The 19,647-nt window shown below is 53.5% G+C and overlaps 1 protein-coding gene across 5 annotated transcripts in view; it reads right to left on the bottom strand.

Annotated features, from left to right (window-relative positions):
- Window positions 1-19,647, bottom strand: part of AFDN (afadin, adherens junction formation factor) — an 80,851-nt gene that overhangs the window by 10,699 nt on the left and 50,505 nt on the right. For 4 of the 5 annotated variants that reach the window (XM_040239195.1, XM_040239196.1, XM_040239193.1 and 1 more), the window contains 8 exons: window positions 18,197-18,283; window positions 8,308-8,373; window positions 8,093-8,166; window positions 7,603-7,721; window positions 6,042-6,236; window positions 5,351-5,442; window positions 4,867-5,052; window positions 2,715-3,620 (listed from right to left, as the gene is read on the bottom strand). In XM_040239195.1, coding sequence (XP_040095129.1) covers window positions 2,715-3,620; window positions 4,867-5,052; window positions 5,351-5,442; window positions 6,042-6,236; window positions 7,603-7,721; window positions 8,093-8,166; window positions 8,308-8,373; window positions 18,197-18,283 — 1,725 coding nt within the window. Of the gene's footprint in view, window positions 1-812; window positions 849-2,714; window positions 3,621-4,866; window positions 5,053-5,350; window positions 5,443-6,041; window positions 6,237-7,602; window positions 7,722-8,092; window positions 8,167-8,307; window positions 8,374-18,196; window positions 18,284-19,647 lie in introns of all 5 variants that reach the window. The other variant, XM_040239192.1, reaches the window with a different exon arrangement.

Below are 19,647 nucleotides of genomic sequence, written 5' to 3'. Positions count from 1 at the left end.
TTCAAAAAGCAAAACAGAAAAAAAAAAGGAGGGCTGGTGTTTGGGGGAAAGGCCATTAAAGTCAAGCCTGGATTCAGATTTTTCTCAAAGGATGGTTAGATCTGGCCTTGCGTCATTTAAAAGTTGACCAGCAATAAAGGCTACTTAAGAGTCAGCATCGACACCCTGGTAAGAACATAAGTGATGGAAATCCAGTCCTCAAGCACAGTGGACCCTGTTACAACCCACTCAGTCTCCCCAGCGTGGACGTGAGACACACCACGGCTACTGCACAATGTGACTGTGTTTTTCGTAAGGAGTGTTTTTCAGCAATGAACTGGTATGGCTGGTAAGTTTAAATCATGTGATATTAAAGAAAACAGAGTTATGTTTACTAGAAATTCCTCTTTCTCTACCAATAGACAGTTACATCCTAATTGGCAAACAAGGTCAGAACCAGCTGAACTAAGCTTCTAATGATACTTAAAATGTACTTCTAATGTAACACGAATGAGTCACTACTCCCTGCGAAGTTTGCTCTGTGTTTACGAGCACACAGGAATATACAGTATGAACTTTAGGACTAAAACTGGGTAAAGGTCAAAACCAAAAACAAACAGTAAGTAACACTTAAAATTAACAGAGAAGAGCAAAGGATAACTACATCTAAACAGACTGAGAGGCATGCTTCCAGAGTCAGGGAACTACATACAGGTCCTGATCTAGGACACCCCTAGGACCAGATCTACTGAAAACATAAAACCACCACCACTAAAGGAAAAGAGGCAATCAGACAGGAAAGAGGTACCCAAGGGAAAGAAACAGGAACATACCAAATCTAGAACAGAGATTGCTGGCATAGCAGTCTGCTGCAGGTAACAGAGAAGGAAAAAAAAGAAAGATGAGGTGTGAAAAACAGGCTCCATTAGGACCTGGATCCGCCATCAGCACGCCTGCGGTTCTCATGCTTCATCGGTGCTTGAGGACAGCCCAGGAGAGAAGTCAAGACTAGACTGACTTCTAGTGCCCAGAAACAGGAAAGTGCCCACACGGTGTTAGAAACTCGAGCTTCATTAGTAAGACACACAGAAACTGGAAAAGTGAGCTTCCCTTAGCACTCTCACTTGGAGACTAAGATATCAATCTTAACATAATTAACAATAAACAGATATTCTTAACTAAATTATCATAAAGAACGTTCTAAATAGCATGATTCATACTAAAAGGCTTTGAAATATTCAGCGTTTTAATCACTTGGAAAAACTGATAAGACCTTCAATAAAAATTTAGTCTTCGGAGAAAAGAGTAAGTGTAGAAATATTACAATGTGGTTTCTAACTTTTTGCTAAGCAATAAATTTAATCATGCCCACTTGTTTACCATGAACCTCAGCTTTAGGCTCAGAGTTAAGCCTTCCTTGCTCATGTGGGGGAGAGCCCGGGGCCCGCCTGCAGCATGTCCCCTTGACTGGGTGCAGCAGGCGTGGCAGCCGTGACGGGCACACAGCTCTCCGCCTACGGACAGGGCCAGGGCGCTGCACAGAAGGTGGGGACGGCTCAAAGGAGTCTTACGCTCCAAGTAATTACTCATCAAACAGCTGCTCTGTCAAAGGCAGCAGTCATTCTTGAGGAGGTGTACTCCTGATGACTTACCTAATAACACAGTGTAATAGTTAACATTTAGACCTTTGTTTATGAAACAAGTTTCTCAAGAGAGATTCCAGCTGAGTTTTGGACTGTCATACGCATGTCTGTCTGCTAACATGTATCTAACAAGAAATGTATGCGGTAATGTCCCAGGCCTTAAGGGCCCACACTGCCCACTCAGGGCACACTCTGCCAAGGGTCTAGGGCTGAATTTCATCCTGAGCTGGAAAGATTCAAGGGTCTGACAGCACAGCCACTGGTTCAGGTCTCCAGTACAGACGGCATCAAGGGGGGAATTAGAAACAAAATCCAAAGACAAAAAGGACATGCCCTTTGCTGTCTTTTCTCACAATATTGCATTATACTAAAAAAAAAAGAACATCACTAAAATTTGTTAACACAAAATGCTCACTAGCACTTGCTGCAAATTAACCAATAAGTGCATCTCTGTCAACAGCTCTCCTGAGAGGGCATCAAAGGATATTAGATTTGGCATTTTAACAGTCTGTAGTGCCCTAAACTAATATGGATTTTACTTTCTTCTTTTATGTGATACAAAGGCAACAGAAGTTACTTTCATAAAATGGAAAACTGTAAGGTCCTAAGCTCTCAGTGCCTTCACACTGCCACTGAAACGATGCTCACTGGTCCAGGAGCATCACGTTCATCAGTGGGCGGCACCCACAGGCTGTTTCTGGGGCTGACAACACAGTTGACGCTGCGGTTGGGCTCAGCCCCACCCTGCCCCTCCGGGACCCCGGGGGAGCCCGGATGGTGGAGACCAGGGGCCGCCGGTTTGCACAGCGCGCAGGCGGCCCGGTGCTGCCGTCAGAGGCTTTCCTGCTCCAGTAGCGGAGCCAGGCAGTTAAGAGTCTGGCCCACCCAGCCAGAGAGACACTGACTCTCCGGCCATTTCAGCAACCACCCCCCATCACGGTGACCACTGGCTATTAAGTAACTGGTCTCCACCAACGCTGGCGAGAGGGCTGAAGCAACGGATCAGTGCCCCGCGCACCGCAGGAACCTCGCGTCTCAGGACGCGGCTCCCGCAAGGCGCCTGCCCGCCCACCCGCCCGCCCGGCCCGTTACCCGCGCTCTGCGCTCGGCCTCCAGGCGCTGCATGAGCAGCACGGTGTCCACGTCGTCGTCCTCCTCCTCCTCGTCGTCCTCGTCCTTCTGCTTGGACTCCTGCAGCCGCTTCTGGAACTGCCACTCCAGCAGCAGCTTGCGCAGCCGGTCGCTCTCCTCGGCCGAGCGCTCGGCCTTGCCCTGCAGCTCCTGGATCTCGCGGCTCAGCAGGTCCACGATGTGCAGCTGCTGCTGCTTCTCCAGCTTCTCGCGTGCATCGCGCTTCCAGGGGTCGGGGGACAGGCTGTCCCCGGAGGCCAGCTCCTCCCTGCTGACCGTGATGTACTGCAGGTCCCTGCGCTCGATGGTGCGTGGCTGCTGCTGCGGCTGCAGCTCGCGGATCACCGTGTCGGGCGCGCGGGCGGGGGCGGGGGGCGGCGCGGGTGCGCGCAGCTGGCCCAGCCGGCGCTCCTGCTCCCGGCGCCGGCGCTCGCGCTCCTCGTCCAGGCGCGCCTTCTCCTTCTCGTACCAGCGCTGCTGCTCCTCCCGTTTCTTGCGCTCGGAGGCCGCCTGCACCTGGGAGGCGGTGGCGGGAGGAGGGGGCGAGTCCGCGTCTGCGTCCGCCTCCCCGGCGTAGGACCCGGGGGGCGGCGGCGGCGGCAGGGCTGAGTCAGTCCGCACGGGCGGGGAGGCGGCCGGGGTCTTCCAGCGCCCGGGGCCGCTCTTGGTGAGCGTGGAGGCAGGGGTGCCCGCTTTGGAGGGGGGACCTAGGTGCTCCTGGCTGGACGCGCCGGAACCCAGTGACGAGCCCTGGGTGGTAGGCCAGGCATCGCCACCATCCGACCTGCGCTCCGCGGCCGCCTCCGCCCACTGCCGCTCGGGGTGGTAGGCATCCTCGCGGAGCTCCTCCTGGGAGCGGGTCACACGCTGGAGGGAGAGAGAGGCGCGCACGCCTCAGCCACAGGCAGCCCGAGACTCCCCAAGGTTCCTCCCAGGAGAAGCAGGCGTTTGGTAAACTGCAGTGAGGCCCGTGCGGGGGCCATCCCGCCACTCCCACGCAGGGACCAGCGGCAACTGCCTCTGCCCCACACCCCCCGGGGCAGACGGCGGCGTGCAGCAGAGCCAGCGCCTGAACTGAGCGACTGGACTGACACTGTGAGTCCGAGGCGGCAGACACCCCTCCCTGCCTTCCAGGCCTGGCCGGGCCCAGCTCAATTGGAGTCTCCCCACCTCTGCGATCCCAGGACAAGTGGGGCGATTACCGCCGCCCCACACCCCCCAGCACCTGAAGTGAGTGAGTGGCCTGCAGACACCCCCGCCCGTTCCAGGCCCAGCAGGACCGTCTCCCCCACTGCTGCGATCCCAGAAGGGCAGTCTCTCAGAATTAGTGGGGCACATGATTGTCACCAAGCCTAGGCTGTGCCTACTTTTAAGAAAACATTTAACTTCTTTCCCCAATCTCTCCGGGTGGACGGTCACCTTTCACACACGGAAACACCCCCGACAGCCTCATCCTGCTCAACTTCCACCAGACGCGGCCACAGCCACCTCCCCGGGGCAGAAACCAGGAGTGGGTGTGGGTGTGGGTGTGTGTGTTGGGGAGGTTGGGGGGAGGCAGCAGGGGCCACTCCCAGTAAGCATGGACGGTTATCCAAGTTATCTGCTAACTTCATAAAACCCCAGGCCATGGGTTTGGCCCAGAAAGCCCTTCCCTGTGGTCACCCTGCCTGTCCACCAGAAACTGCCACGTGCCCAGCACATAGCGCAAGGCCCGGCCCTGGTGGGCGGAGCGCCTCTGATGTGGTGGCACCAGCGCCCAGCACCCTGCCTGCTCCTCCTCCAGCCACGGGCAGCTTCAGCCCCACCAGCAGGACCCGGATCTTCTCTGCTTTCCCAGGTGCGGAACAGCCACGTGCCTGGACACCATCCCGGCTCTCAGGCTGCCTCCCACAGTCTAGGAACCTTGACCCACAGACTGCAGACGTTCATTAAGCGACACTGAGCGGGTGTTAAAGCCGGCACACGTCATGACAGGACCCTTCCCTGGTGACCTCAGAGCCCAGGACAGAGAGGCAGCGGCAGCCCCAGCGCTCCTCTACAGCGAACGCTGGCTATGCCCATCTGCCCTCGCGGGCCTTCCTGGGAGCGGGGGACCCCCGGGCCCGCCTCTCACCTGGACGGCGGCGCTGGAGTGGTTTCCGTCTGCCAGCACCTGGGGCTTCTCCTCGAAACCTAGCCACTGGCTCTGCGGGGGCGCCACGCGGTCCTGGGACTTGGAGGCCGGGAAGGTGAAGTACTCCCTGGTGGACGTCTGCGTGGGGATGGGGTAGGCTTCGGGGCGGGGCGGAGGCGTCTGCTCCTGTGGAGAGGGGTGAGCAGCGTTTAGCAGTGTGTACCATAGGGTGACTTAACTTCAGAGATCTGTGTTAAAATATAATCTGTGTATTTTTAAAAATGTTAAAAATGTGAACTGTCCAGTCCTATACTGAGAATAATAAAAACATTTTCTTTTGTGCGGAGTTACTAACTTAAAGCTAATTGACCCATTATATTAAAACCTTAAAACCCAAACACTCAGGAGCCACAACCACTGGGACATTCTCCCAGAGGATGCAGGCACTCGGGGAAGCCCGTGTCTGCCTGCTCATCGCCCAGACCTCAGCGCAGAGGTTCCCTGTGGAGACAGACGTGATCTTGGCTGCTGTTCCCGGGGGATACGCGCTCTTTCCGCCAGGACTGGGAGGCTGATCTGTTGATGGGAGATAGGAAAGAAAGTTCAGCGTTCAATAAGCATCCCCGACATCACGGCACGGGAGCTGTTCACGGGCAGCGCCCGTGTCGGTGGCATCACTGCCATGAGGAGCGGAGCACAGACCTAAAGCCCAGGGCCCGCGGAGGTGGGGGCTCTTCAGTAACCGAACCGGAGCCCCGAGTTTCCTGTGCGCACTAGGGCTGGGCAGACATCTCCAACTGTCTGACAAAGGGCCAGATGGGACGTCATGTCAGGCTTTGTGAACCTGGTACCTAGACCACAGCCTCCTATGCCGGCCGCTTCCTGCCGCCAGCCCTTCACAGCACAGAGACTGTCCGCAGCTGCGGGGGGCCGGCCCCCCTCTGCCCGCATCAGTGCACCTGCCTAGGCAGCCCCTGAATCAAGGTCCCCAAACCAGCTTTTAGCACCTGTTACAACGTTAGTTGTAACGTCCCTCAGGAGAAACACACTTCAGTTGGCTAATCTACGCAGGCGAGAACATTCTTTATTGACCGATAGCCCCTGGAGTGCCCCCCACCCCTGGTGGTGAGCAGACGTGTGGGGCAGGCCTCGGGAAGGGCCACAGGGCTCCTCACTTGCGACATTGGGGCTGGAGCGGTGGTCCGCCCTGTGCTTCATCAGCCGGTCGTCACCCGGCAGCTTCTTGGGCTCGCTGTACTCGGCCCAGGGCGTCTGCGGGCTCTCCGGGGACCCGTTCTGAGTCGAGTTGTTGTACAGTTCAAAGCCTTCGCTCTTTGGTCGGGGTTTACCTGACCCACGGCGCTCTGAAACTGAAGTCAAAACACATTCAAGATGTGGTCGTTTGTTCTCGATTGTATCTTAAATACTGTTTAGTTTTAAAGGCAACGTGATTTACCAACATCTAAAATTCCACGGGTAAGTTGGTTTCTCATCAGCAGAAATGAGGTATTTTTATAGGAGAGCAGAGTCTGTCTAATGACTCTCTAGAAGGGGCTTCAGAGAAAGCAACATGGGTGAGCAGAGTGCTCTCAGAGCTCCTCGGTGACAAGACCACTGTCACTGAGACATCCTCATTGAAGCACAAACACCCCTCCCGCACTTATAAAACCTGCATCAGTTCTTCGCTCACTCAGGGTGTCCTCCTCCTGAGCTGCTCTCATCTGCTGGGGTCACTCACTCCTTACATTTTACTCTGCCATCCTGCTGCCCGACGGCCCTGACGTTTGGCTCCAACGCTTTCTCTCAGTGATTCCTAACTCATCATCAAGCTTGCTTCTTTTAAATGACTATAAACTTGGGAATCAGAACACCAATACGTTAAGTATTATGCTATGAAAAAAGAAAAAAAAAAAGAAAACGGTGCTGTATACGACGGCCGTGCCTTTTGCCTGTCTCCACGCAGAGCAGCCCAGGCTCTCGAGCAAGCCAGATGAGGCCAGTGCGAGGTCAGGCCCTGGGCTTGCCCAGGGTACCGACCTGCTCACCTACAGTGAGCCAAGGAAATGCAAAGTAGACAGCAATTTCTAAGATAATGGGAGTCCGGTTTTCCCCTGGTTTCTGAACTAATTCTTTAAAAAGCCTGACATTTATATTGACTTTTTCTGAGGTTTTTGATGTACCTACAAAACCATGATTCTTATCAGCTAATTATTATTCAAAAACTGACCTCTTACAGTGGACTCTCCCTGTAACAATCATGTCCTGTCTCAGAGCACGTGAGCCGGACCTAACTGTTTATAAACAGTCCTTCAGGAGAGAACTCTGCTTGTTCTCTGGAGACCTCACATCCTGCGTCTGCCTGTCAGAGCTGAAAATCATTCTTCCGCTCACGATAGACCGAGTTCCCTGAGTGCTGGCACGGGGGACACTGGGGTCCCCCCCAGTCACCAGGCCTGTGCAGGTGAGGTGAGGTGCTCTTGGGAGACCAAATAAATTAGCACCGTGTCTGAAGGCCGGCTGGCTACACCTAGCCTGGGCCCTGGGAACCCATGCGCTCGCCATCCCAGGCTCCGTGCTCGAGGCGCTCATCCTCATGCCCTTCTCTAAAATCAGGACAATGAACACAACAGGGCCTGCTTCGAAGAGTCTGTGAGTATTGGAAGAGGTCACGCTGGCTGCCCAGCCCACAGCAGGCAGGCGCAGCCCGTGAAGAGACGGCCCCTCCGTCCCCCTTACTTCTCTGCATCATAGGGGAAGGCTGGTTGAGCAGGGTGGCGAGGCCGTGGTAAATGGCTCCTTGCTTTGCTACTTCGAGCGTCACAACGGAGCTTGTCCTTGTCATCAGCTCTGCTGCCCTGGGAAGAGAGGTCGCAGAGTGAGACTGTGGGCAGGCCCCCCGTCCCCAGGGCAGGCCAGGGTCAGAGCGGGCTGCACCCCACGGCCCCCTGCTAGTCTGAGCCAGAGTCTCAGGCGCCCCGCCTCTGAGGACAACTCTGCACACAGCTCTTCTTGCTGTCTTGAGAACAGCGAGGCGACCTGCAGAGATTGCAGCACGCGCTGGAGGCAAGGACGCTTTTCAGGGTAAAGCACACACTCTGCTAGGTCTTTTCCTCTGAAGGAGGAAGGGCACAGCTTTCGGCGTGGTTTTTTGTCTTCTAATTCCAAAATTTAACACGAACTACCCACCAGAAGTGCATACTGGCATCTTTAAACAAATAAACGGTACCTTTCTTGAGAGAGTCCCACCAGACTCCGTCCGTCCACACTGAGCAGCTGGTCACCTGCGGCGAGCCGCCCGTCCTGAGCACCCCAAGGCGTGGGCAGGTGAGGAGGGGGTGACAGCGGGGGAAAAGGGGAGGAGGCCAGCGGTGAGCACACTCAGACTTGGGCTTTCGACCAACACACAACACACTGGGGGCACCTTAACGACCATATACCCACCACGTCTGCAGCGCCTCCTTTCACAACAGACTTGACGTAAATCCCAAGTTTGTCTTGACCAGCGCCCTAAACAAAGACGAGGAAAAACACCATGTTGGAAACACAGTGAGAAACACAACACACAGAGAAAAGAGTAAAATACGTGCACAAGTGGCCGGAGTGCACACAGAGGAAAGAGTGAAATGTGCACACAGGTGGCCGGAGTGCACACTACCGGGCACAGGTGGCCGGAGTGCACACAGAGAAAAGAGTAAAATACACGCACAGGTGGCCGGAGTGCACACAGAGAAAAGAGTGAAATGTGCACACAGGTGGCCGGAATGAAGCTCTCAGCTCTTGTTTTCACATGAAAATTAGAAATGCAAAAACTGTATTTGTAAAATGAACACTTGGGTAAATATAAGGAAACTCACAGGAAATGTACCTACTTTGTTTTCAGATTAGGAAAAATTACTCCTGAAATCTCATGGACAGAGGACCCTGGTAGGCTACAGTCCATGGGGTCGCAAAGCGTCGGACACGACTGAGCTACTTCACTTTCACTATTCTTTCACTCCTGAACACAGTCAATTACCAGTCAGCTGATGGACTGCCACAGACCCACCAGCCTGATGGCAGGGACGCGCTCTCTCCCAGCGGGTGAGCTGCGCTGAGACACGCGCAATAATCACTTTAGCACACACGCAGCTCACCCGCCTCCTTCACACCCTTATTCTTGCACTGTTGTTGTTGTTCAGCGCTTTGTGATCCCATGGATGGCAGCCCGCCAGGCTCCTCTGTCCATGGGATTCCCCAGGCAATAATACTGGAGTGGGTTGCCATGCCCTCCTCCAGGGGATCTTCCTGACCCAGGGATCGAACCCAAGTCTCCTGCACAGCAGGCAGATTCTTGTGAGCCATTTGATAGGCCCTATTCTTTCTGTACACACAGTTTAAAATTTAAAACAAGAAAAATCTTGCTATTGCAAATGATAAGAGGGACTTCGGCAGAAACAACTAGAGAAAATACTCCGTGCTGCCTCCATTTAAGGGTCGTGTACCGTAATACTAAGAAGTCCTGAAGCTATAAGCCCCTGTCCAGAGGAAGCGTGCATAGGTATGAAATGTCATTGGATGTTTCTGTCAATATCCTACAGCTGAGTGTATTTCTTGGCTTGCGAACCTATGGTGTCACAAAAGCATCGATATAAGGTATCACAGAAAGTTATAAAGACGGTTTGATAAACAACTTAATGGACACATTTTCCTATAGCGCCCTGGAACTCCATAATCTCCACCTGAACACTCCCTTTCCCCTCTGGTCAACAGAATGGGTCCAGGACCGTCTGGAGGCTCCTGGTTAGGGAGGACTGAGCAGAGACCCTGCTGTGAGGCCGACAGCACCCCCCGTCCCCCGAGAGCCCACCCCAGACCCCCGTGCCTACACACCCACAAACGGACTCCATAGACGCTCCACACAGCCCCCGGGTCCCGCCCGCTTTCCTGGCTCTTCCCCTCAAGACCCGTCTCTGTCCGTCTGCCCGTCTGCCCTGACCTCGTCACTGGTCTCCAGTCTGGTCCAGACACACGAGCGGCCCCTGGAGGATGCAGCGGTCCTTCCACATGGCGCAGTGCCCCCACCTGTGCTAGGCCCCTCTGCCACACGCGCAATTACTGGGGCACTTGGGAAAACTTGCACTTTGGGGGTACATTTGAGGCTTCACACACACACACACAGAAACACACACGTGTTTAGACATGTGTTTGTATAGTCACTCGATGGGTTTCCCAGGTGGCGCAATGGGGAAGAATCTACCTGCCAATGCGGAAGACCCGAGCTTGACCCCTGGGTTGGGTTGATCCCCTGGAGGAGGGCATGGCAACCCGCTCGTGTTCTTGCCTGGAGAATCCCATGGACGGAGGAGCCTGGTGGGGTACAGTCTATGGGGCCATGAAGAGTCGGACACGACGGAGCACACGATGAGTGAATCACTCAATGCTGGCAACTTTCTGAAGTTTAGCCCATCTCTTAGCCAAGAGTCAACAAACACAGCTTCCAACCACCTTCAATGACGCCAGCACGGTCTTCCCTGAACCTGGGCTGGGCTCAGTGTCAGATGGCTGAGGGGAACCACCTCCAGGGCAGCCCCTCGGGCCTGCCTCCCACACAACCTGATCATACGGCTTCTTCAACACTGTTCTGTGTTTCTGTGTAACACATGATTCGATACCTAATCCAGCTATCTGAAAAACAGTTTCGCTCATCCCACAAACAGTCACAGAATGCCTGCATCGCCCCACCTCCTTAGACACGCAGACAGACAGCACCCCGGCTCCGATACAGCTCCCGCTCAGCTGGCTTTCTCTGTGCCTGTCAGACACTGTTTCTGAGGGGGCACCGAAAATCCCTCTTTTCCTGCCATTATGCCCTTATAACTAAACCAGATTTTTTTTAAGGCATAATTACTTTTTTCTTCTGTTCTCCATCTGACTCACAGAAAAGCAACATTTCTAAACTTCAGATTCCCAGTTCTCAGTGCGAATGAAGAGACTACACTGTCACAAGCACTACTCTTGGGGAGTGCAATACTGTCCTTGTAATTTAAATGGTAAGAACTGCACTTTTAATGAGATAATCAATTACCACCATTCATGACTAAACAAATCTCTAGCAGTAATACCAGCAACATAGTATTTTTAGTAAGGCTGCTGTAAAAGAAATATCAAATACATACTTTCAATATGTATGGATATTTTAATATGAATGAATATTTTATAACAATCACATCAAGACTTCCTCCCCCATTTCTGGTATACTTTATAAGAGGATTATTAACAAAGGAAAAATTTCATTTATTTCGGCCAGTGTAATAAGAAAAACTTTAATCTTTCTAAGGTCACAAAATGGAATGACACAGCAAACAGCAGGAATCCAGTCCCGTCCCCTAACAAACTGAGGCCTGGCGAGCACGCTGTTGCTGCACATCCACCCGTGAGGCGTCCGAGCGTCGCAGCGCCCTGCTCCCACGGCCGCACTCCACGCCTACGTCCTGCTCCCGCCACTCCACTCAGACCGGCCATCACGCGCCACTCTAGAACAACACACAAGCTTCCACTCCTCGGACTCCGCACGGACCACGGCCAGCAGCAACACAGCCTGAACCCTATCGTGTCTTTAAGTAGATAATTTACCACACGTCGCATGCAATATAAAATTTAATAAATCTAAGTTTAAATATGCAAGCAACTGATCCCGTAATATAGATACCTGACAGCCTTATGAAAAATCTGACTGAAGTCACAGCTGTAAACAAGCATTAGTTTACAATGTGAATTTCAGAGCAGTCCTGGCGAGACACGGACACTCTCCTAAGGCTGATCCACGGGCTCCTCTACCCAACCTGCCTTAAGAAACCCTTCCTGCAGGCGGCCCCCTGCCACCAGGTGGCCAGCTGCCTGTAAGCAAGCAGAAGCCGCCTGCGTGGGGCACCCACGTCAAGTGCAGGCCCACCACACCGCCACAGGCCCCCTTCCGCGCCTCAGCCATGTTCCTGCCACACACAACGGCCTTCTGATGCAAGAGGTCAGCCCGAATCCTCTGATGATCTGCCTCCTGGGCTCACCTGCCCACCCACTCTCCCCACCTGCCCAGGCACGCCGCCGCCCCGGCTCACTTGTGTTCCCACGGCACCTTCCTTGTTCCCGAAGTCAGTACAGAGGGCCCTCCCCCAGCTCCCTTCCAGGGGAGCTCCCAAATCCCTGTAGTCAGGCCAGGGCAACGTGGTTGATCTAGACGCTGCCTGAATGAACACACCAGTAGGTTACGGAGCAGTTGCTAATCTACTATCGGTGAGCTGACGACACAATACTGATGACCCCGCAAACACCTGGTGCAGAAGTGAGAACCCTGAGCATTTCTGACACCGTTTGCCATCCTCGGAGGGACAGCACCCCAGCGATGAGAAACACTGCTTTCTTACATGATGGGAATTTATCTAAACTCGAAGTGACAGTCATTCTTTTAATTCCAAATAAATTCAATTTATAAGTATATGTCATTGTGACAAAAGGTTTACCTCTGAGGAAAAAAAGGACCTCAATTCAAAAGACCACTAGCATCTATAAGGTCTATTTAAGGTTGGTCATAAGAATTGACTTTAATAAAAAGTCACTGAGAAAGCACTGTGAAATATGATTGCTTAAAAAGACTCCTGGGGGTAGGGTAATATTCTAAGAGATGTCCAACCTCTGGTTGGCATCTGAGCCTTCCAAATGTGGCCTCAACCTTACACTGTTTACCTGGCACACACTCTCTGTGTGACTCTTGTCTGTTAACGTGTCACCGTGGCCGCACACCTGCTCGATTCTGCAGTGACGCGCTGCTCTCTGGCCAGGCTCCCGCCTGTCTCTGCCGACTTGAGTCTTACCGTATTTCACATGTAGCTCACAGTTATAAAGTGACCATAAAAATGTGTAAATGCAACTAGTGTACAGATAAATCACAGGTTTTCTGTAAGTTGCTATGACCTTTTTAGCCAACCCCAATACATACATTAAGTCAACAGTACATATATTAAACCCTTTCAACCCCAAAGACCACAACGTTTGATCCAGCGCCTGGCTAAGGTGACCCAGCGCCTCAGTCTGGCCAGGGCAGGCTTGGCTGGACCGACCCCGGGACTCAGGGGACAGGGAGTTGGTGAGCTCTGCCTGGCCCCTGCCCACCGCCATCTGAACTGGGAGCAGGTCAACTCTTGGAAAGAACCAGAACAGAGGCATTCCTTAACACTGCAGAGCGCTCTCGCCACCAGCCGCATTTCATCTGAATAAAACTGCTACAGACTGTGGTAAAAGATTCAGCAACACAAAGGCACTTTCAGAAACATTAAACCACCTGTGTCCTAGTTCTATATAATACTGCACACACTAGTCCAGTAAGACTGAACTTACGAAAAAAAGTGTTCAACAAATTCCACCAAGTTCCTCTTCTGTTTACATATACACACAATTAAAATTCATTTGCTGGTAATTCTACTTTTTAAGTTGACACACAAAAATAGGGCCCAGAAATTACACCTTCTTGCTGCTAAATCAAGGCACCCCACCTGTCATCAAAAGGACACAAAGATGAGGACCTAAGCGCCGACCAACAGCCAACAGAGGACCAGAGAGCCTCCAGATGCTGGCGACGCCGTGTCAGCGCTGGTGTCAGCAGCCACCGAGGCCAGGGCGCGGGCGCGGGGGTGGGTGCGTCCCAACTGAAACTCGGGAGTCCAGAGCAAAGTCCCCCCAATTCCAAAGACTGAGTGGGAAGAGTCTACAGGGTCTCTCCAGCAACAGACAGTGCCGACACTGAAATCACAACTGCACTGAGGGAGACACACTGCTGACTTCAGTTTCCCTTATAATAGAGAATTTTGATTTTCCTACATGGCCTGAGTTACAAGACGATGTTACCCCCAAACTAAGCTTTTCATAGTAAACCTATGTCATCAGTAACCGCAGACACTAACAATAAATCCGTAATTATGCAGATAATTGTGTAAAAACAAAATCTTCCCATAACGCAACATATATTCTAACATTATACACCTTGATTTCCAACCGTGAGAAGAGTAACCACGGTATAATAACTAAAGGCACAGTGTAAAAAATTTCAGTAACTACTTGCCTAAAAATATCTAAACTGCATTTATTACTGAAAAAATATCACTGTGTTTTTGGTCTATTTGTATTCTTATCTATTGGGTCTGTTTGTTATTTATGAAATCAAAATGAAACACCGTTCAGAATTACCCACTCCCCATGTGAATACAAATCAAATTCCTTTTTAAAAACTACCTTCTGGAAAGCGGTGATATATTCCACATGTATCAGGAATGACGACTTCTACTGGATACGATTTTGTAATTTAATTCCACTTAAATACCAAGTCTCCCTCCCAGAGGCTGCTGAGGGTGACAGGCAGCCCCTCGGCCGCTGCCAGCCTCCGGCCGCACAACCTGGTTTCGGACGGACCGCCAGAGGCTGCACGCGCCAGCCAGGGCACAGGAGGAGGTCGGGGGCCAGACTTCAGACCTGGAACCACGAAGGGCACGCCCGTGTGAGCCCAGGATTTCTTCTGAAAATGCATCTTGGAGCTGCTTTCCTTTCCCTTAGGAGAGAGGGGAGGCCCGAGAAGGAATCCGCGAGGAGGAGGAGGAGGGGGAGGGCAGCACCTCACCTGAGTTTACCCGGGGCAGGCATGCGGGGACGGCGGGGGCGCCCGGACACCCGCAGGGCCACGCGCACCTCCCAGCACGGTGGACGCGCGTGCCTCTCGGGCAGCTGCCCTGCGCTCCGCTCCGAGGGAATGGCCGTGAGTCTGGAGGAGGCCGCCCCTCTACCTTCTCAGGCACCTTGGGAAAGACTGAAGCGCAGGTGCGCTCACCTCCCACTCAGAGACTCCGTCAGAGGGGCCCACGCTCCCAACATTCCAGCTGCAATTTCCGACTGAGCGTGGGAGTGTGATGTGACTAACAGCATAAAAACATCATTACAACACAATCCAAAATGGAAAAAAAGGCAGCAGCAGAAGGAAGACAGAGCTGCCAGCCAAAGAGCATGAATCCAGCCTATTGTTCCCAGGCGTGGAAACAGGCAGGGGCCGGGATGACCTAAGAGCCGGGCGTGTTTAAAACTCATCAGGCCGTCAGGACAATGCTCCGCCGCCTCCTCCTCGGGGTCTGGAGCCGCTGCTGCTAGTCAGACAAGAGCTCTGCTTCACGAACAACTGAGGTTCAGACTAGAGGTTCAACAACACCGCCTCGCTTGTGCTTTCGGCTAGGAGTGACCTCAGTTCTGAGACAACTGGTGTCAAAACCCAGGCCCAGGACACTTCCCACCCTGGCCACCTGAACAGCCCCGAGAGGGGAGCGCCCCTTTGCCTGCAAGGTCAGGGCTGTGTGCTCGCTTCCTGTTTATGTTCAGTACAAACGAGGAACAGCGTGTTATCTATCTTCCCATTCTCCATGAGATAAAGGAAGCAAACCACACAGCCTCCAATGCTGGGGCCCCAGACGGGCTGCAGGGGACCATGGGGTCCTGAAGGGTGCAAGGCAGGGTCTCCAGAGCGAAGGTGCAGCCTCCAGAGGGTCTCAGAGCGTCTGGGGCTCCGTGAGGGAGGTGAGGACGCGGACGCCCAGGCAGGTGTGCCAGTGCGGGGAGCCCTGGCCCCAAGCGGGGCTGAGGGCGCCGGGCGGGGCTCTCAGGACCGTCCCTAGGGGCCCCCCCACCATGGCCCTGCACCTGGACGCCCCATACCGTCTTTTTCTAGGGAACCACCAGGGGAAAGGAGGTTCTGCTTCAGAGAACTAGCACTCCTGTCTTTCAGTCAGCGTGTCAGACAACCCAAGAAATGTGCACCTAGGCCATGACTGCAGACAGAGGGAAAAGCCTTGTTTACACACTTTACTGTGAGAACAGAAACAAGCCATCCAGATCCTAAGCAGCAGCCGTGTGGGGATGGCACACGACCCCCCGAGCTTCCAGGGAAGGAGCTGAGCGCCTCCCAGGTCCTGACGCCGGTTGCTCCTGCCGGCTGCCGGCGAGGACGCGCGAAGGCCCGGGAGCCTCAAGCACTGAGCGCGGCTCACACACACTGGTCCAGTGGGGAGGAAGCGACGCATCCGTGAACACTGCTTTCACCCTCTCCTCTCTAAGGCACGGCAATTTTTCTAAGCCAACTAAAAATTTTAAAAACTTAATACTAGATACAGTTAGACCACAACCAAGATTCAATTAGCCATTCATTTCTAAGTAAAACAGTAAAACCTCCTAACGAGTACCCTTTGAACTGTCACTTTCACGCTTGCAGAAGAGACCCACCGTGGACAAAGCCTGCAGCAAACGCCACCTGAACGGCCAGCGTCCTGCCTTGTGGACATTCTTGTGTCTGTGCTTAGCAATTGTACAGCAGTTTCCACTGGTTGTACAGCAGTACCACTGTTTCCAACAGCATCCACCATACCACAGTTGTCCTTTTCCCGTATAAAGTACGAGCAGCCTCTTATTTCCCGAGCCCTGAGAAGCCGCGGCACGGAGCTGCAGAGCAGCCAGCACCCCGGGGTGTGAGCATGAGCTCCCTGAGCTGGGCCGTCGCCGACAGGCTGCAGCAGCTCGCAGGGCGGACAGCGGCCACCGGGGCCCCGAGGAGACTCACCACAGGCTCTGCTCTCCCGACAACGGAGAACCACATCTCTCTCGGGCACATAGACTCTCAGGCAGACCACCACTGCCCGGTCCCCGCGGTGGCGACGGCCACTACACAGCTGGCCTCTGAAGACTGGCCACCGCGGGCACTGAGCAACTCCAACCAGCGCCCAGGCAACCTCAGGCTCTTACGTAACCAGGCAGCTCAGATTCTCGCTTACTTTGTACTTTATTAAACTTTAAAAAGAGTTAGAAAAATAAAAAGGAGGAAACAGTTTCTATTTTAAAAATCCAAACTAAACAGGAAGCGCCAGGCCGGCCCTCAGCTGAATGAGAGGCAGCACCCCGACCCCCCCAGCACCCCCGGCAGGCTTCCAGCGTGGACTGCGCGGATGAGCCACGGCATCTGGATTCCATAAAGCGGCCGCAGCCGGGAGGGGCGCCGGTGGGCTGACATCAGAGCCCTCCAGGCACATGGTCCCGAAGCCACAGGCTGACTGGGAAGGCAGAGGCCGGAGCCAAATACTGACACAAAGGCCCAGATGGCTCACAGGGAAAAACACAGCACCCAGACTCCAGTCAGGGCTACAGGGTGAATCCAAGATGGGCTGATAGGGGACCGTGTGACCTCGGGGACCAGCTCTAAGGCCCCCAGCCTTCTCCCAGGGCTTGAGCTGCAGCCACGCCCAGAGCTCCATGGCTGCCCAGTGGGGGGCAGGGTGGGCCTGAGGCCCTGCGCCCCCGTGGAGGATATGGCCATTGGCACAGACCCAGGCTGGGCACCAGCAGGGCGCCGCTTTGCAACGTGTGTATAGCACACAACTTGTTTTCCCTGCAAGTCCCGGAGAAACTACAGCTGAGCTGGAGAAAAGCGGATTCGGTCAAGCAGTCAAGCCCACAGGTGAACAGACTCTAACATATGCCTTCATGCCTGAGGACGGCACACTACCCAGTTACCAGGGCACAGCCTTACAGTTACTTCCTTTACAGCACCTGTAAGCCAACACAAGTATAAATATAAGCCAACACGAGTCTGTATCTCTGCCTCCTGCCCTCTGGGTTCCACACGCTGGTATCCAACACAAGCAAACAGGAAAACACCCCAGGCCTGCAGCTGCCTGCTCCTGCCCGCCCCACCCACTCCTGCATCCGAGCACCAGGCTCAGGACCTGTTCGGAAGGGGTCGGCTGGAGTCCCAGCTGGTGGGCTGGGCCAGGCAGCCCTGGACGGGGCCTGGGACTGCCTGGACGGGCTGCTGTGCCCTGGAGCACACCTGCTGCCGCGCCCCGGCCCCCGGCTTGGCACATTAGTCCTCCCACACGCCCCTGCCCTGAGATCGCAGCTCCCGCCCGTCCCCTTGCTGTTTCAATCCCTTGACCCTCTGCGGGGCGGGCTCCACCTGCAAACTGAATGTCTTTAAAAGGGAAGCAGCCCCCTCCCCGCTCCGCTCCCCTGGACACGACTGAGGCACAGCTCCCTCGCTGTAGCTCTCAGCACGCCGCGCGTCTGGACGGGCGCCCAGTGGCCCCCTGCAGCCTGAGCCTGCTGGGGGACAGGGGCCCAGCGGCCCCTCCATGCACGGGCTCTGGAGCAGGTACCCCGAGAACGCCACGCACACGGCACTTCATTCCCAGACCCGGCCCCCAGACGCGGAACGGGACGCCGCGGACTCAGGCTTACAGGACAGAGGATGGCAGCCCGCGCCCCAACCCCGTCCTACCTTTGCAGCGACAATGCTAAGGCCCATTCCGTTCTGCTTTTTGAGGGTCACAGTGATGATTTCAGGTTCTTTACGCAGAGGCTGCGCCTAGGGGTGAAGAGAGAAGTTTAATGAGGGCTGAAACCGAAGAAGAAACAGAAGCAGTAAAGACCACGCCTCGATGGGGTGACCTGGTAAAGGAAGCCCCTTATTCTTTCTCGGCTCCAGAGCCGCAAGAGAATCACCACAAACGCTGAACATTTACATGCTGTTTAAACACCTTAATTTACAAAACAAAACAACCCTGGCATCACTACCATGTAAGAAAAACTTGGTCTTAAAGACAACATTACAATTTTACTTTATTATCTTTTAAAACAAAATTACTGGACATTATTTGAAGAAATTTAAACTTACTCTATACTACCCAGGGGGAGGACAGTTATAACAAAGATGCTCTCGCGTCTCTCTATCTTGTGAAAAGTAAAGTCGCTCAGTCGTGTCCAATTCTTTGCGACCCCACGGACTGCAGCCTGCCAGGCTCCTCTCTGTCCATGGGTTTTCCAGGCAAGAGTACTGGAGTGGGTTGCCATTTCCTTCTGTGGGGACCTTCCCAAACCTGGGATCAAACCCGAGTTTCCCACACTGCAGGCAGACTCTTTACCATCTGAGCCACCACAAACCTATCTTGTGAAAATTCAACAGCAAAAATACACTGCCTCAGCCTTCAGGCAGCGGGCCCCAAGCTCAGCGTGCCTATGTGAGGCCTCTGGTGGGGGATCGAGCGGAAGGGACGAAGTATGTGCCCAATAAGGCCAGTTCCCAACAGATCCACAATGAGAAAGGGAAGCCATCCACAGAAGCCACACAGTCTACGTATGTCCTGCCTCACGTGAACAAGTTAACAAAGTTAAACAAGAATATCACCAGGCCCACACACTGGGAATTCAGTTAATTATATAAGTAAGTATAAAGGCATGCTGCCAAAAAGTGATTATACACACAGCTTGTTTATTTGGAACCAAAGTCTGTATGATAATATTTTAAGGGAGATGAATAAGATCAGGCGACAAAGCTTCTACAAAGCATCAGGACCTAAAATCGACTGAGGGATCCATAAACAAACTAGAAAGATGGGAAAAAAAAAAAAAAATCAGTGATTCCATCCAAGGTGCTTGTTTTTCTATAAAACCTGGAAACTAGAAATTGCTGCTATTAGCTCAACAACAGCTAATAAAGGGCACGCGTGGCACAGTCACTGTGATCTACTTGATGTAACAGCGATCACCAGCTAAGGCAAGCTTGGAGATGCTCAAATGTAAAACAAAACCGCTCAGTTTCTCTACTGAGCAAAAACAACTACTTTGGATTTAATAAACAAAACACACATCCACCGTTGCCTTACATTTAAGTACTGCCTCCTTACATGATCTGTCTTCTCAGAAACTAGGTGAGAACCAGGTGTGTGGTTC

The sequence above is a fragment of the Oryx dammah genome, unplaced genomic scaffold (assembly GCF_014754425.2).
Source record: "Oryx dammah isolate SB20612 unplaced genomic scaffold, SCBI_Odam_1.1 HiC_scaffold_4, whole genome shotgun sequence".
In the NCBI taxonomy this organism is placed as follows: domain Eukaryota; kingdom Metazoa; phylum Chordata; class Mammalia; order Artiodactyla; family Bovidae; genus Oryx; species Oryx dammah.
Note: the sequence above shows the minus strand (reverse complement) of the source record. Positions and strands in the feature narration are given on the sequence as shown.